Source organism: Fulmarus glacialis, unplaced genomic scaffold (genome assembly GCF_000690835.1).
Source record: "Fulmarus glacialis isolate BGI_N327 unplaced genomic scaffold, ASM69083v1 scaffold1509, whole genome shotgun sequence".
Lineage (NCBI taxonomy): Eukaryota > Metazoa > Chordata > Aves > Procellariiformes > Procellariidae > Fulmarus > Fulmarus glacialis.
In genome coordinates, this window is record NW_009235020.1 from 11758 (window position 1) to 29878 (window position 18121).

General features: G+C 38.4%; 1 protein-coding gene across 1 annotated transcript; it reads right to left on the reverse strand.

Annotated features, from left to right (window-relative positions):
• Positions 1-368: 368 nt before the first annotated feature.
• Positions 369-14950, reverse strand: BTLA (B and T lymphocyte associated). The gene is made up of 6 exons (XM_009585824.1): positions 14863-14950; positions 4743-5054; positions 3616-3651; positions 2806-2943; positions 1827-1873; positions 369-710 (listed from the first exon to the last, which is right to left on the reverse strand). Exons 1-6 carry the CDS (start codon positions 14948-14950, stop codon positions 369-371), a joined length of 963 nt encoding a protein of 320 aa, XP_009584119.1.
• Positions 14951-18121: the final 3171 nt, after the last annotated feature.

Here is an 18121-nt window from a genome sequence, read left to right on the forward strand (position 1 = left end):
TCAGTATCCTCTTCCTCACAGATTCATTTAACATCTTTCTATCCTAGGAAAACCTTTCCCTTCTCCCCTTTGTCTATATTCAAACCGTAACCAAATCAAAGTCAGGCTAGAAGCAAAATCCTGAAAAAAGGAGAAATGAGAAAGCTGACTGTTTGTTTTTATTCCCCCATTTAAGAGACAGACACACAGTGCAAATACGCACCCATCGACACGGGCTGTGTTTTGAATTCTGGCGTTACAGGGGAGCATCCATAGGTTCTTCTTAACAAAAGGGAAGTTTTCCCGGAAGAGAAATGAACAACATCCTGGAGGGAAGCTAGAACTGGGACTGCATGCAAAATGGTTGCCTGGAGAAGTCCTTGCCACATTTATTTATTTACATTAATGCAGGCATATTCTGTAAATTCATTTTCTACAGTTAGTTCCCTTCTCTGGCATCTTTCTGCAGAAGCAGAATGATTTAGTGCAGCGTATGTGAGGACATCTGGGCTTTCAAGTAAAACTGGGATGGAAGGAATAACAGGATCATTGCGAAGTGCATTAGGTGCTGTCCTCTGAGCACTCCAGGGAGGGACATCATTGTCATAAATTGCGTTGCCGTGCAAGGCCTGCAGTGGGCTAGCCATGGAGCAATAGTAAAGGGAGGAGCTTTCTTCTGGAGCTTGAGTTGTCCCAGCAGCATGGGATGGAGCAGCCACTGGACTTCTGACCTGCAGAAAACAGAACAGGGTACAGATCTGTGCACATCTCATTGCTTGCCTGTGCTCCTGCTAAATAAGAGGCGTGTAAGATTTTGTTCAAGTTGCTTTATCCCCTTAAAACTGCTTTTGAGCACAGGTGAATTGGATTCGCCTGGACACGGGATTTTAGGTTGATCTTTGATGTAAAGTTAGAAATCATTCTTGTATCTCCTGCCTTTCTCCATTTCCCTTCCCAAACTCTCATGTCTTTTCTTGCAAGATGCCAACTTAAGGCAAAACTGATTTATCATTTTGTGAGAGCTCTTCTATGCCACTCATTCAAGGCTTTCCCTTCTCAGTTTATGAAATCTTTCTTATTTTCATCTCCAAACCCCAGACTACCCTTTCCTCATTGCCCCTGTTCTCCCATTTCCTGACCTCTTGCTTCTTATTATTTTGTCTTACTATTTCTCAAACAAATCTTTCTCTTTCTCCAAAATCTGCAAATTCCTCTATAAATTCATGTCTCTCTAATGAAGTCCTCTTTTGACATCCATTTTTCTAGCCACTTAGAATATACTGTTTTTAATCTTCTTTCTTCCAACTTGCCCTTTGGGAGCCCTGCAACCTGTCTGATGCCCTTTGATCCCCACCAACACTTCCCCTCTGATTGATAGCTGTCAGCTCCGGTTGCATCTTTTGCGTTCTGCCTTCTGCCCATCTAATTTCTCTGGAACCGATCACAAGACTTGTGTGAATTCACGCTACCCACATATGAAAATCTTTCTTTTCAAACATTTTCCTCGCTCTGTGGGTCTTTTTTTTTCTTACACAGACAGTCTGAACCAGATCAACAGAGGTGCTTTAGGTGCCTAAACTCTTACTGGAATGGTACTTACAAATTAATACGTTTTAACAGGAATTTAGATGCCTGAAGTACCTTTGTGGCTAAGACCCTTAGTTCCTTCCCTCAGCTCAACCATGGTGATATCTCACACCAGACAAGCTAAGCTGTCCAGGCACCAAGAGGGTCACTAAATCTGTCTCTGATCCTATGCCACGTTTTGTACTACACAAAGATTTGTTCTCGGTCCGTGGTTATGCAAGGCGTGGTCAGGTTTTGATGATGGCAAAATTTAAACGTACCAGGCTCCCTTGTCTCTGTGGGGTTAATGGAGTTCTCTTTTGCTTTGCTGGGAAGAAGAAAAAAAAAGATGTTTCAATAAATCAGCTTTGAGAAGGTCAGTTTCTGCTTAGGGAGGGAGTATTAATTACTATAGGAGTCCTTGCCTTCTTGAGTAGACCTCAAAGAATAAAAATCTATTTCCAAACTGGATTTGGGAATAGCTATTCTGACAAAAACTAACAAACACAGAATGATATATTTATAGAATGAGTTTCTGTGTTCCACAGAGCTCTTCTGAATAGCAGCAGAAAAATGCCTAGTGTACTTGTGGCCAGTTTTCTATGTGTTCGGTGAACTGGTTGGGGAGAAAAAGGCACGGAAAATCCTAAAGTCATTCTATGAGCAAACATGTTAAATTTTATTGGAAGATGAATTAATTCAATTTTCCTAAAATTAAAAAAAAAAACAAACAAAAAACATGGAATTATAATAGACAAATGTGAAATCACTTAAATGAAGATATGGGGCACTCCAAGTTCCATTCTTGATTCAGGACATGGCAGCTGTGTAAGAGTTCTTGTGAAGCAGGAGAGAATAATACTGTAATTATTTGATAATTTAAAGGGAAAACTAGGAATATAAAATGTAACTGGATAGAGCTTAACTGCATTTGTGTGGCTAAAACTCCTATTTATTTCTAACTTGATTATTTGCAAAACAGGAGAAAAGTTTCCAACTATTATAAAGTCTGAGATTTTTATTTGTTCTTACTTTGCTTCCATCCCTCTGTCTCTGGAAGAGAACAATACAGGGGCAAACTAAATTCTTAAAGATTCAGTATCCTAACTGGCACACTTGACACTGGCACACATCTCAGCAATCAGTTGGAGTAATTATTAGGGGATTTTCATAGAGCTTTGAATGCAACTTCTGTGAAGCTGTGAAAAGGAGTGGAATCAAACGCATACTAGGCAAAGCTTAGATGGTAAAACTACTTACCATGGTACCTCCTTAGACACCAAAACATGCATACGACGATGAATGGACAACATAGACCCACAGACGCTGAAGCATAAATAATGTGCAGTATCTTGTAGTTTCCAGATTCTTGGGACTCTTCTGAGATACTAGTGGTATCTAAAATTACATTAACATGTATTAGCATAGAGAAGTATTTGACTGGTTGTTTTTTTTTTTCATTAGGTCTTTCTGATGTAACTTGCTTCTTAATGTACCTAATCATTCTTTAACTTGGTACAACATGTCATCAGATAACCGTCTCCATGGGCATTCTACGAAGTACGAAGATACTGGAAGGAAAAGTTCATGGGAAAGTGTAGTCGATGAATGATGCATGGCAGAAGGCTGGCAGGAGCAAAGAAAGGGTCAGAATTAGAGCAGTGCTCTGAACTTCCAGCATATTTTTGCAATTGTAATTGTGAGCAATAATCAACCATGAGTAAAAACCATACTTCGGGCTATGTTAAAGTGACGGTATAGCATGATTTCTAATACTTTGTAGGTATAAGCCATATATCGCTGGGATATTAAAGCGCATGTCAGAAGTGTAGATTATATCACCAGGAGGTAATTTGATGGGCTTTGTCCCTTTTATGCTGAATGCTGGACAGTCATAGCCTTGAAAACTGTGACCCTTGAGAGATTGTATCTTGTTCAAGTGGGAAGAAAGCAATTGTAGTTTAACAATGAGGTTAAATTTGTCTTGACTGCACAAAACACTAACCAGAAATTCATAGCAATACAGATTAGTTCCTTTCTCTTAAAGAGGAAATAAGAATCAGAACTTACTTTCTGGTGACATTGTGATAATGTTTGCAGACTTTTCTGAAAAAGAAAAACAAGACAGGGAAATGAAACAGCAACCTGACATTTTGCACTGCAGTTGTTTTCTCTGCACAGCATACTGAAGTCTTCACAAGGTTCCCTTTCAATCTGCTGATGAAATAGGGAACAAAATGCAACAGGCAAAGGGTAGGGTGTTCTGCGGGGAGGGGGAATGACATGTTGGTCTCCCACTGCCAACAGAGTAATCCTATCTTCCAGACCTCTTTGGCATTCAAACAAATAGATCAGCAGAACACATATTTCAAAGGAAACTTGCATCATGAGCTGGGCATATACTGTGTCTGCTAGCATATTACAGCCATAAATTTTGATGTTGCTCCCTCTGTTGCAGCATTTCATGGGGCAATAAACAAGGTTTTTAAGTTCACTAACTTACCAGAAGAGGAACTGGCAACAGAACAATCGTATACCTCAGCTGCCTGGGGTCAGTAGGACACTACAGCCACAGAGATCACTTTCTAGCTGCAGAGCAACATTGACGAGGGCAGGCGTGGCTCGTCATAACCTAGACTTGGCATCCCAACTGCCTAAGTTAACGTGAAGGCCTCGCTTGCCCTTAACTCCTCAAAGATCATTTAAAGCTATTGTAATCTTTCCTGCTCTTGAACTTCTTTGTGTACAAAACTATACTTTCTCTCTGTTTCTTGCAAGAGAGATTATTCTCAACAGGACGCTTGAATTGCTTTGTCCTCTTTACTGTCGTGTGGCCTCATCGACTGCTACTACACGACCATTTGCATCCTGTCTAGTCCGTGTGATGTATAATCAGGCTGTCCTCCCACAATCCTTTTGTGTTCCAATTTATATTTTTTTATTATCAGGTAGTCCACTAATGGCTGTTTGGTGTCGGCAGCTTTGCTTTTCTCTTCCAGATCCTCCTGTTATTTATTTTGTTATTTCCTTTCCCCGGGACCAAGAGGCAGGATAGAAGCAGGAAGAAGGTGGCAAATACCACCACAACTGTGCTACCAGACAAACATGTTGGGAGAAGCCATCGTCCAGTATGCATGGTCTTTCCTGTATGTGGCATCCTTTTGTTTAAAAGCTCTTTCATAATATAGGGGCCTCACCTTCAACGATAACCTTTATTCCATGGCTCTCGCTGGAAAAGTTGTCCACTATTGCTCGACAACGGTAAATTCCGCTGTCATTCTGATTAACTGAGAAAAACTCCAGAGTAAACATGTTGGACTTCAATTCTGCTTTGCCCTCCTTTAGCAGCACACATGTATCCACCTCTATCTTGCACCACTGCATGACTGGCTTTTTCTTGCAGTAATAACGAACTGGACAGTCTATAGTCAAAGAGCTCCCAAGATTAATTTCATACTGGGAGTTTCTTTTAACTTGAATTTCAACTGGACAATAGGTGGCATCAAATCCTGGAAGAGAAGAAAAACAAAAGTCATGGTGGAGGGGGTCTGCTATATACTCCCCATAACACTAATCAGAGTTTCCTTTCTCTCTCACGACTCAAGACTTCCTTTGTCTGCTTGCAGGAGATCTGATCTCTGTATGGGACGGTGATAGCAGATAACATCAAGACTATTGGTTCTTTCATTTTTAGGAGGATTATTAAAATGCACTTTCTCCCTCTGATATGAATTTTTCCCTTTTTTCCATATCTCAGTCAAGTTAGAAATTTAATAGTTTAGAAATAAAATACATAAAACACACATAGCAGGTTTTCCTGTGTCATCCTTCTCACAGACCTTTTCTGTTACTTTTAGATTTACTTCAGATTATTGTTTATTTCACAATTCTTGTTAACTTGCAGAAGTAAAGGCTTTTCTTTGGTAGAGATTTTTTATAATTGTCATAATGAAAAGAATTATATTAAATGCAAATATACCTTATCTCTATTTTTAAATTTTTGTTATGTTTTGTTAAACTCAGTGTTCAAGCTATGGTATGTCACCTTAACTCTGCGTCTTGGTATTTAATGTCCTGACCTTTTATTAAAGATTCATGTTTCTTGTGGTGCTTTATTTCTCTGGCTAAGTAAAAGTAACAAAAACTATGTGATACCCACATGCTCCCTACTTCTCTATCCTGTCTTACAGTACAGTGCTTGTGCACTGAAGAAAGTCGTTGCTCGCAAGTCCAGAGAAAGAAATCTTAAATATATCTATATCATCTGGTTGATAGAGGGGAGTAGAAAAAATGGCAAAGTATGTTGAAGGCAAATTTTGTAGGGAGGAGAAATGTATAGGGGAGGAAAGAGCAGTGTGGAGAGGGGAGTGGTCTGTCTGTCGGCAGCCAGTGCTGCTTCAAGGGACGGAGCCTCTGGGACCCCAGGCAGCCAGTGCACATAACCGCAACACTGAACGCCTCACCTCCACCGTCAGCCAGGATTTCTTATGCATGTGATATAGCAATCCTTGTGAATAACTGGGTATTATATTCAAGAACTTGGAATGGCCAGATTAACAGTTTTCATTTACGACCTCTATTTTGCAAGCCTTTTCTCTACAAATCTCAGACTACTCCATACCATAAATAAATTTTAAAGCACTCAGTAATACTGAGTTTTAAGCACATGTGTGTTCATAAACTTCATTACAGCAGAGCTAACGCTTTGCTGCTGTTGATTTTTCGGTTTACTCTCTTTAAGGTGACTTTGGGCACGGGCGTCTAAAAATTAGGTGGCACTCATCTACCTCTAAACCTAAATCTTTAATATTTTTCTCATTTTGCCCTATCAAATGTGCCTGATCTTGCTTGATAATAAGGAAGAGGCTATTCACTGTAAGGCTGTTATTTGCAGCCACTGCAAGAAATTGTGGTCTCTGATATATCTCTGCCATGTGCAGTAGAGAAACTCATCTCATTGCAGGACTCGGCATCCTGGGAAGCTTCTGCTTTGAGGGGTCCAAATCTGAAATCATCCTTGTGTACCCACTTTCCCTTAGTCAGGATGGCTTTAAATGAGGATTGAAGTGGGGCGAGTAGAGTGGCAAAAGCACACAGGTAAGCGACTTGGACGAGGACTTTAGAATTGGTCCTTGCGGAAGGGGCAAGCGGAGGAAATTCAGATAATTTGGATGGAGATGAGAAAACGAACAAGGAGGACAATAGCTCTGGGTGCAAACAATGTCTTTTTACTAATGAAAAAAGTCTGGATAAAAACCAAGAGGAACTAGAAGCCTTAATTCAATCAATATCCCTAAGAAGAGAAGAAAGGAGAGCAGCAGAATAAAAATAGTTGGGTTTGGCAAAGAAAGCTTTAGTAAGTTTGGAGACCCGGGAGATAAGAACTCCTCAGATGTAAATACAAAGGAAAAGGACATAAACAGAGCTGGTGGTCCATCCAATAAATGATGAGAGTACAAGCACTAAGCATCTAGACTACAGTGGTGCAATAAAAAACTATCTTGGATAAATCATGAGCAAGCTCTTCACAAGAAGGAAGCCTCCAAAAGCATAAAGAAGGTCAGGTTATTAAGGAGGGGCATAAAAGAACTGAGTAACATTGGAAAAGTCATGGCAGAGAACGAGAAGCACTTAGGAAAACACATCAAGTGTAAGTATATTGATCATAAAACTCAGAAAATATTAGTTCACTAGTCAGTGGAGAGAAAAAGCTATCAATAGATTACCAGCAGTAAATTAGATGTACCAGATAAATTAGAGAAATTATTTGTAAAAAGGCAGCTCAGTTCAAGGAGATATACAGGGGACATGCGATAACCTTTGTGTTCTGCTAAGGACTGGTAAGTGTACCTAGGTCTTGTCCAGTCTTTTGCACTGCTCTTCAAGAAAGAAGGAGGGCAATGCTTGGAGTCTCTCCAAGTTGGAAAGAAGCCAGCAAATACTATGAACATGATAAGAAGGCCATGAAGGAAAGCTTGAAATTCTTGGGGTTGTTTCACTTAAAGAAAAGCAGTGAGAGGAAAGGACATAATAAAATCATGGAAAGACATAAAAGAAGAATGAAATAATCTGTTTTTTCATGTTTATGTTAGGTATAGGGAGAAATAATGGGCTAAAGGTGAAGTAAGGAAGGTTGATTACGTAGATTAAAAAACTTCCTAACTGTGAAAACAGTAATATTGGAACTGGTTTCTGTGGAAGCTTGTAGAGTTTGAGTCACTGGTGGCCCTGAGGACTAGCCTACACTGACATCTGTCAGGATAATATAGCTGAATTTACCTTCTAACCTGTCAGTGTATGTAGTCATGTAGATAAGCTCATGGACATCAGGTCCATAAACGGACACTGAAAGGCCTTGGGAAAGATGTACATGCTGATGTCCCCAATGAACTGTTCCATTGCTGGGGGGGCAGGAGGGGAATGGACCACAGAAAGTGGCCGTGCTCATGTGCTCTCCCTGAACAGCCTTTCTTCTTGCTGCTGCCAGAGACAGAGCACTGGTCTTAGGCAGTATGACATTTCTTATGTGGTCTCCACTGATACACAAGATGTGCTCAAAATCCACTTTTTGCCACAGCATTGCCACGACAGTAGCTCCTGATTATAAATAAATATATGGTGTACAGGAAGAGATATTCCTCCAGGGACCATCCATCTGGATGCGGTAGCAATAGCAATATATTTAATGTATTTAATATAACATTTAACATATTGTATGATATTTAATGTGAACAAAATAATTAAATTTAATATTTAATATATTAAATATACATAATATGTATTTTTTAATTGCAATGTATATGATGTGGCAAATATGTTGCAATAGCAACAACTCTAACGTGTAGAGCCTGGCCATGTTCACAAGGTAGCATTTAGGTGTTAGGTCAGCACGCCCTGCCCAGTTATCTAGTCCCTTTTCTCCTCCCCCGAATAAGATCTTTCTGAAAGACATATTTTAGTTATGAACCAGGATCACTTATCTTTCACTTAGACCTTCCACCTCTGATTAAAAGAAAGCATAATTTCATTTCAGGCAAGTCGGTCATATCTACTTTGGTCACACCACAGTAGGAGCACATGGTTATCAACAGTCTGAAAATGGAAACTAAAAGCTCAAATTAGAAAGTAGAGGTTTCAATTATTTGAGCAATGATTGCCATGGAAGATAACGCTTCAGGAAGTATCTATAAAGCTCGGATTGTACCCTGATAGCAGCCTTCTTTCTGATATAATCCTATGTAACAGGTATTTCCAGAAGGATGTGCAGGTCTCTGCAGAACAGATATTTTCTGATGTCTTCATCTAATTACTTTATCATATAGTTTTGTCTTTTTCAAAATTGTCCTTTTTTTGGGGAAAAAAAAAGAACAGCAACAAAAAAAATCCAGAACAAACCCCAAAACTTTTCTAGAAGGTCCAAAAATTCCAATTTCTCTCGAAGTTTTAAAACAGATTTCAGTGATGCTCTTTCATTCAGCATCATTATTAACCAGGGAGAGGGGCAGAACCTCCCAGAGAGAGGGAACAGGGGTGATACTGGGTGCACAGAAAGTTTTGAATTACCCTGCAGCCACATCCTGAGTGGGAATATATAAATTTCCCGAGCAGAAGCCTTACTGAAGTCTGGATATACTTCTAGAGTCGTTTTTGTGCAGCCCTTGCTCTGTAAGTGAAAGGTATAAGAAGTTCAAGTGTTACATGCTTGCACTGGTATCACAAGAAACTTCCCTCCATACAACTTCCTGTACTACTACCAATTAAGTCATAAGGAGCTATTCCAGTGCTAACTAAGGGTTTACTTGGTTACCATTTGTCTTTTTTAAAAAAGTTCCACTGGCATTATATTACTTGTATTACTTTTGCTCATATAGTATATTTTTAAGAGAGTTCGAATAAAATGTGCTAGTACGTCTCTCAGTCAGGTGAGCTTGAAGAGTGTTTCTCCTTTTTTCCCAAGTGCCTATGCCAACACGTGCCACAGTTTTGCTCCTTCATCTTCTGGCGGTGATCATTCACTTTTGATGGTGATCATTCACTTACCAATATAATTCCAATATAATCAGGTCTGGTTAAATTACGTTTCCAAAGCAAAATTCCCTGCCATCGAGTGGGCCTGACTCCAACACCCTTGCTTTCTCCAAAAGGTTACCTATGGAATATGCCACCGAGCTTTGGGAAATGCACGTGGGAAAACTTGTACTGCGCTTGCTACCCAGCCCGGGAGTGTCACTGCCTGCCCACGATTTCTGAGCAGTAGAGCCCTCCTGTCCCACTGACCCTCAGAGGCATTTTCAGATAGAAGTTTGCATGACACCGCTCTACACACACCTGTCGGCTCTTAGCCTTCATTTCTGGCTGCTGATGCAGGTGAAATTGTTTGGCAGCCTGCTGTCAATTAACCCTAGTGTATAAATCCTCTTCCTCTTTTCCCTTAAAATAAATGAAGGTTGAGACTACCGGGTTTCACTTGGTCTTGCATTTTCTCTAGTTTATAGTGCTTTCTGCTCCCCCCTTCTTCCAGTGTAGCCAGAGTTAGTAGGAGAAATTTAGCGTAGTGAAAATTTATTTAATTTTCTAAGTTATCATTTGTGGATCCCTTGGAAGAAGCTTGTGGGTGCTAGGTAAGCACAACTATTTTATTCAGTGATTTTTTGTTTGTTTGTTTTGTTGTTTGTTTTTTTTTTTCTTCTCCCTTTCAGTCAAATAGAGCAATCTTTTGAACTTCCTAACCAGGTAGCTATATAAGCTACCTCTTGCCTTTCAGTATGTATAAGAATTTGTAGACTGTCCTTGGAGCCTGCAAAAGGGCCTTCCTTTCAGAGGCTTAAAGCAATTGGACTTTAGGCTGCCTTTAATTTTTTTTTTTTAATTGTTACAAGACAATGCTTGGAGCATGAAAAATAATCACAATCGGTTTTGTATGTTTCTGTGACTTTTTAATGACTCATGGCTGAATGACTTGGGCTTTAGGTTTTCAACTTTTTGCTAGGAAGAAACCTAGCCCTTGGTAGGTGTTATTAGTCATCAATTTGGCAACCTTCTAGAACAATATCATCAGAAGAGAGGAGTGAATAAGAGTTAAACACTTTTCTCAGGCTTTGGGAAATTTTTAGATTGAATTATTTTGGTCTTCAATAACTAAAAATCTAGGCTAGAGAAAGCCTTTTCCTATAATCCAGCCTTTTTTTCTCTAGTAATTAAGTGTGGCAATTCATAATGAACATGCCCTGAAATCTCTAATTAACCTTTCCTCTCTCCCAAATCACACCTGACTTAGCAAGAAATTTTAAGTGGATAAAAAGCAGTGGAGAAAATCCTTTTAAAACCAAAAAGATTTGGGACCTTTTTTACATAGAATAAAATATTTAAGGCAAACTTTCAAAATATCTTTCAGAGATTTCCTGTAAAGGCCTTTTGGCAGGAATAGGTGTCAGCGAAGATTTGGGATTAAGTAACAATATAAACCACAATATCCTAGAGAAAGAGGGGTATCTTTTTTTTTTTTAATAGGGGGGAAAAAAAAAATCGACACACCTGATAATGAGAGAGAACCTTTTCTGTTCATTGGTTGTCATTAGAAAGACAAACATGAGATAAACTTCAATTACTGAATGAGCACAAACATGGCTTGGTGCACTTCTGTGACGGTGTATCTTAACTTGTTTCTATCTGCTGCCTCCTGTGGCTTATGAGAAGTCAATGGTAGAGAAACTGTCTGCCAATTATATTCTATATGTGCAAGCGCTTTCCAAGATAAATTTAATTACCCTTTCTTTAACATTGTTGTGAGCTGAGACCTGAAAAGAGTTAGAAAGTCTTATACCAAGTCTTAAGTTTTCAATGTCACATATATGGGTGGTCATGATGAATATCTGAATGTGCAGTTTTCAAGAGGGTAAAAGAATTTGTAACATATGGAAGCTTTATATACCAGCTTCAAACTTACACTCCTTGGTAAGATTCAGATTGACTAAAAGCGCATTTTCTTTTAGATCACTTGAGTGTGTTCCTGAACAGGCTGCAGCGAGCTAGGCTCTATTGCACCAAGAATTAATTTGCACAGGTAAGGAAAAATCTTCTGTACAGTGTACTGCCAGGATAAGGGTTTCAGATGAAAGCATGTATTCCATAACTTGTACAATAGGGAAATACCCATGACAAGACTTCCTTTTATAAAAAACAATTTTAATTTTTTTTCTTATTCTTATGTTCTAGAAAACATAGTCATGATATGACTCATTAAGCAAACAAAAGAGATTTAATGGACATGACTTTCCCTTTACCTAACTCAGCCCATTAGTAGGAAAATAATAGCTAAAAATTGAACCTTCTGATCTTTGACTTATAAATGGTGTCATTCACACCCGGTCATCTAAGAATTTAGAACAACTCCAGTAAACTAGGACTTACTAACTGAAATTTCTTAGGCATTTGTTTTCAAAGGGATTTATCTTTACTTTGTTTTCCCCTCTCTCCTCCCTTTAAAAAAAAGAGGAACAAGGAATGGGATAGAATACAAGTCATTCCCTGAGGCAGATAATGGCTGAGGTATAAAATGTCAATTATTCATGAAAAATAAATGTCTACAATTAGTTTTGAATCCTACATTTGGGTCTGTCTGTGAACACAGTGAAGCACTAGTAATGGTTTTAACTCGGGTCCAATGTCCTGGGAAGCTTCTGATTAGGGCCATAGCACAAAAACCACACCAGAAAGTCATTGATTTGTTGGGGTTTCACATTTAGCACTGAGATCTTCACGACTTTATTTTTAACAACAAAAAAGGAAACGGGCTGTGAGGAGAACTCATGGAAAAATATGCTCCCTTTTTGAATTTAGGTAAGGTGTATTTAGAAAGAGAAGCACTTCAGAAGACATATTAAGTGATACCTGGATAGGTCTTTTTCAGACTTCTTCCAGCTTCAGAGAAAGCTTTTCAAGGAATGATGTAAAATTTTATTTTAGTCATTTATATAAATTTATATCACAATTTGGGTTTTTCAAAGAATGTCATTTTGCTATTAGAAATTTAATTTTAGTCCTTCTCACTTAATTTTTCCCATGTCATGTAAAGATACAGTAATGTAATTTTTCTATTTACTTGGTGTATAATCAAGGATTTTCGGGTTTCTTGTTGTTTTTCTGGTTTTTTTTCTGGCAGTGGTAGTACTTGTAAAGCCGACCTGCTTGCTGAAGTAGCTGATGGAGAGTTGCACCATTTTTTAACTATTCCTTGATGAAAGCTGTGTAAGTGCAGAAAACATGCCTTTATATTTGATGACTGAAACTTGAAGATGGAATGTTTCTGTTTAGCTGAATATTAGCATGTGCAGGCTATTCCACAAGAAGGTCTAACAGCAAGGTGTTGTTTCAGCCGAGAACCATGCCTGCCATTAGTGGGCATGTGTGCATGTACTTAGTTACTGGCTGGGGCTTCTTGGAGCAAGGGGAGGTTTGCTGGGTTTTATTTTTGTTGGGATTAAATGCTTTGTTTATTTTGCGTATGCTGCCCAGACAGCAACAACCACTCTTTTTGAGACTGGGGGGGAACAACCTGTTCTTTGGTGTTACAAAGGACACAGGGTCTAACTGGACTAAAATTACTGGGGTAAGGGGGGAGAAGGTCCTTCTGTTTGTGACTTATCAGAAACCAGCTTACTTCTCCTTCCCTAATTTAGAAAAGATTTGCTGGTTATTGACTTCGTATGTGAAATCTGAGTGGTCAACTTTTTTTCTGTTAGGATTAAGGGAAACTGGATAGATTTGCTACATACAAAGCTTAAATAAGTTGGCTTCAATTCTCAGATTACTTCTAATCTAAATAAAAGCCAAACAAGCTTGGAAAACTTATGGCTAAAATTTAATACATTAAAAAAAATTTACATCATGGTTCTATAGAGGCTGACTTGAAAAACTTTTCTCTCTGTAATGCTCCTATAAACATGATTCTGATCTTTGTAGTAATATAGGTGTGTAGAAGGAAATAGTATTGTTCTCAGAGGACCGGAGGTAGTTTTGATGTAGATCAAAGAATAAAGCCTAGTAAAATAAGTTCTGTGTAAACAAGATTCATGTGATAAGCAGCATAACAGAAATTACATTCTGTTTTAAAAACAGTATCTAGGAACCTGGCAGATGACTATGGAGGGTTCGTTTGTGTATTAATGAACTATACAGGATGATACAGAGAGGTGATTGTGTGAGGGACTAATAACACAGGCAGACTTAGTGAAGAGAATAGAAACAGTAGTTAACTCTTACAAGAAAAGAAGATACTTCCGCTTAGGGTACGAAGGAGGTTATCAGCTCTAGATACACCCCCTTCAGAAGCATGTTAGTTTATTCATTTGAAAATCATGTAAAGCAGTTCAGTAGCCTCCCTGAGCTCAGATCACACACTGATTAAGAAACACCTGCATCTAACTGACCTAGTAATTTATGTCTTTTAAGCTAAATGTTTGGGTTTCCCTTCCCAGAAGGGCAGATGCTTTGAATGCTTGTTTAATCTTTCCTGTTAGTATTAATAATGTGTTTTGTTCATAAAAACAAGGAGTGTTGAAAGATGCTATAGATTTGCAGAGATAGTCATGCATGTCAACTAAGTTTCACATAGGCAATTCGTTTGTGTAATTTTAGAAGTGCCTTATAACAAATGTTATTTTGATTAATTTATCAGTTGATATAGCTGAAATGTATCAAAAGCAGCTGAGTGCATCCATTACAGTAGCTATTATCCTTTTTGTATGACTGCCTTCCTTTCAATACTAAAATTTGTCTCCTATATGATATTAGCAGGGAAGAACTTGAAACAAAATAACCTCTAGTAAAAATATTGGGAGTATAGTGGGCACAGTGTAGTTCTCACATCAGTCCAAATTAGGAGAACCTCTCTAGTTAAAAACTGTGGATATTCAAAGTTGAAAGCAGGATGAAAATTAGGTGGAGTTAAGCTAAATAATTGAAGGTACACTTACTTATCTGGTAAGGGCAATTTGCTGGATCCAGTTCAGAGCTAGTAGGATTCCTGGATTTCAAGCAGAGGCTTGAGTGCTGCCAAACCCCTTGAAGGCAGAGCCTTTGGCCACAAAGCAAGATGTATTTCATCCCCAAGTGCTTGAGTTTCGGTCTAGACTGTTACCTAATATTTCTCAATTATTGTCATCATCATTGTCTTTAATTGAATTAGAAGTCTCTGATATGGTAATAAAATACGACACAGATTACATCCAAGGTACACTAAGCACTGCTTTGGTTTCTGTTCTGCCCCCACAATGTTTAATAACTACAGACAGATTAAATTATAAGACCACATCTTACCGTAAACTTGATAGTTGCTCTGAGCCAGCATTACTAGAAGGATGTACAGTAAGATCCTTTTTATCAACATGACTGGAGGAGCCTTCATTCTCTGGGCATGGTAGAGAGAAGAGGTTCCCGCAGGTTTAAAAAGTGCAGTTCAGATGGTGTCTTGCATCCTGTTAGGTTTACCCAGGGTATATGTCTGAGCAGATTCCCTTTTCTAATTCTGTCAAGACAGTGCAGAAAGGGGCGGGGAAGCAATATATCTGCAAAAATCTGACGGGTTACACAGTTGTCGTCTTTTTTGTGGTTGAAACGTGAACTGCTTGATCATTTCACATCATCTCAGAACTCCTTGGCAATTCAAGGCAAAACATCTTTCACCCTTGTCTGGCTCCCCTTACAGTGTAACAAACATAGCTGCAGATTTTTTCTTTTTTGAAAGATGCTCCTGCAATTGAGGTTTTAATTTTACAAGCAGCGATATAGCAGAGAGAAGGGATGCACAACTGTATTTTAAACTTTTCCAGTCCTTGTGTATTACTCTAATTCAACGTTAACAAATTTAGAAGCTGAACAAATTCACTGTTCACAAGCTGGTAGATGTCAGAAACACATATCTGAATAGTCTTAATTTGCATTAGATTAATTTACAATAATCTGCACTATAAGATATGAGTGCTTCTACTATTTAGTCTTAGCACCCTCATGACATAAGGCCAAGTAATTTGGGTTTGGATTTTGTGGGTTCTTTTTCAGCATGTTCTCAACACCGTTTTTCCCCTAAATATTTCTAAAATGTTGAACTTTCCCAAAAAATTCTGTCAATGCAGAGTTTCTTCATAAAGTTATCTTCATAAAGTTAGAACCAAACTAAGGTTGAACAGGAACTTTGTATATAGCAATTATCACTTCTGCTTATAATGCAAATACAACCACCGGAAATAGAAACCAGGGAAGAAATTAATGCAGTTATGAAATCCTGCGTTAAGTCATGCCCCATGTTAAAATGGGGAGGTTTAGACTGGACTTTAAGAAGCATTTTTTTTTAAAAGAAGGTAGTCAAACACTGGAACAGGCTTCCTAGAGAGGTGGTCAATGCCCCAAGCCTGTCAGTGTACATTGGGACAGTGCCCTTAACAACATGCTCTAACTTGCGGTCAGCAAGTTTGACTAGGTGATCGTTGTAGGTGCCTTCCAACTGAATGATTCTATTCTAAATATTTTAAGCTTTCTAGACAAAATATATGCATATGATGCTCTAACAAAAATCTAAATTACCAGGATTTTTTCGTAGTAATATTTTGAAGAAAATAATTGAACAGCTTTCCAAAACTTCGTGGTTGGAAGTGTCTAGCTAAGTAAGTGATGATCAGGAGAATCATACTGATGTTTGTAAGAAAGTGAAATAGCCTTACAAAAATTACAATCCAGCCTAAAGAGAAAATATTTATGAAAGAGAACTCCTTGAGTATAGCTGCACACATAGTGTGCTTCCACAAAATACTAGTACCGCAGATTGCATTTCTGTATAGTGAAGACATCTAGTGGCTGAATCCATAGCTAGCTTAGATAGTAAAACTGGTCATTAAGGGATGCATTTCCTGGCAGTGGAACTTCTGCTTGTGTTAATGTTGAGTTATCCAAAGTTTACGCTAGGAATGTAATATCAGTAGTTGGTACTTAATCTCTGTATTCTTATTAGAAGAACTGTTTTGGGCTGAGTCCTTTGCTACTGACTGAACCTTTTTAATAAGACAAGGTTTTGTCTGTTCTCTGTGGTGTTTTGAGATTTGCTTTCTAGGTGGATAATTTCTTGTTGGTAACTTTGTGGAAGTATTCTGAACTGTAAGACAGGTACATTAGCCTTTTGGGAGAGGTGAGGTGGGTCAGAGTGGCAGGAAGGAGACCGTATTTCCTGTACTGCATATTGTATGTGGCTTGTGAGGATTCTTTACTTTGTATTTTCAATAGTAAGTATCTTGGACACTCATCTATGTTTTTGGAGCCCTTTTCTTAAAAAGGCTCTGGCAAATGTGACTTCTACTATCACTGATGCTTCATTATTTCTTTTATCTCCTTTCTGCTTAAGAGTAGGGTTGTAGTTTTTTTGGTGGGGTTTTTTTGAGAATCTGCTGGAAGATGGCAAAGAATCTGAATTTTTCATGTTTTCTTGTTAAGACTTTATTACCTCCTTGAGACATTCTTGGGAGCTTTTTTTATTTTTGTGATATTATTAAGTTATAAATGAGATCTTTTAGATCTCCAAATGGTAACTTATATTCTAATTTTTTGAGAAAATCAGTCTGTGAATTTGAGAGACTAAAGTATTTTAGTTTTGCTTTGAAAACATGTTTCAAAGGATAGCAAATACTAAGTAAATATAAAATAACTATTTACCAAAAAAAAAGGATTAAAGTCCTAATCTAAAACTGCATAACTAGGAGAGGGAGGAGGATATGCATTTAATTCAAGATGAGGTATCATTTGAAGATGGCAGAAAAAGATGTCACTAGATGGCACTGATTGCCACTATCTGCAGTAACTCAGTTACTTCTTTGCTATATGCAAATCAGACCTCAGCTGAATCCTAAGATACCAAGTAGTTAAAGAACTAAAAGAATTCAATGCAATTCAAACACAACGATTAGCACAATTCTGTGTGTGTTGGATACTATTTTCAGGGAAAGGCTCAAAAAATATACAGTAAAATTCTGATAGTCTTGAACACCTGAGGATTGCTATTAATAGCAACTTTCTTCACTTGATTCAGTCCACTTTGTCACATCTGCTGCTTCTTTACTGAATGCAAGTGGGGGAAAAAAAAGTAATGTTCCTTCTGTTCCATGTCAATTTTTCTTCTGACAAGACAAGGTTGTGTTTTGGGCTTGCATTTTCCCTGTTTGCAGGTGGGTAGGCATTGGCCTCCAACCACATAGAGAGATACAGCATTTAGATAGAGGGCTCCAGTAAGTCTGCTGAAAATCACCTTGTTGTGGTTTAACCTGGCAGGCTGCCAAATACCATGCAGCTGCTTGCTCACTCCCCCCCTGCCCCCCCACCCCCTGGTGGGTTGGGGAGAGAATCAGAAGGGTGAGAGTGAGGAAAAAAAACTCGTGGGTTGAGATAAAGATAGTTTAATAGGACAGAAAAGAGAAAATAATAACAATATATATAAAATGAGTGATGCACAATGCAATTGCTCACCACCTGTGCTGACTGATAACCAAGTAGTGATTGGTACTTCCTGGATCATGCCTACCATTCATATACTGAG

What these genes read in the sequence shown, in the direction of transcription:
- BTLA (XM_009585824.1), bottom strand. Translation starts at nt 14,950, where the DNA reads ATGAAGGCTCCTCCAGTCATGTTGATAAAAAGGATCTTACTGTACATC. An exon ending in AATAAAGGTTATCGTTGAAG is followed by an intron (nt 3,652 to 4,742) that starts GTGAGGCCCCTA and finishes TTTCTTTTTCAG; the next exon opens with AAAAGTCTGCAAACATTATC. An exon ending in TATCACAATGTCACCAGAAA is followed by an intron (nt 2,944 to 3,615) that starts GTAAGTTCTGAT and finishes ATGTAATTTTAG; the next exon opens with ATACCACTAGTATCTCAGAA.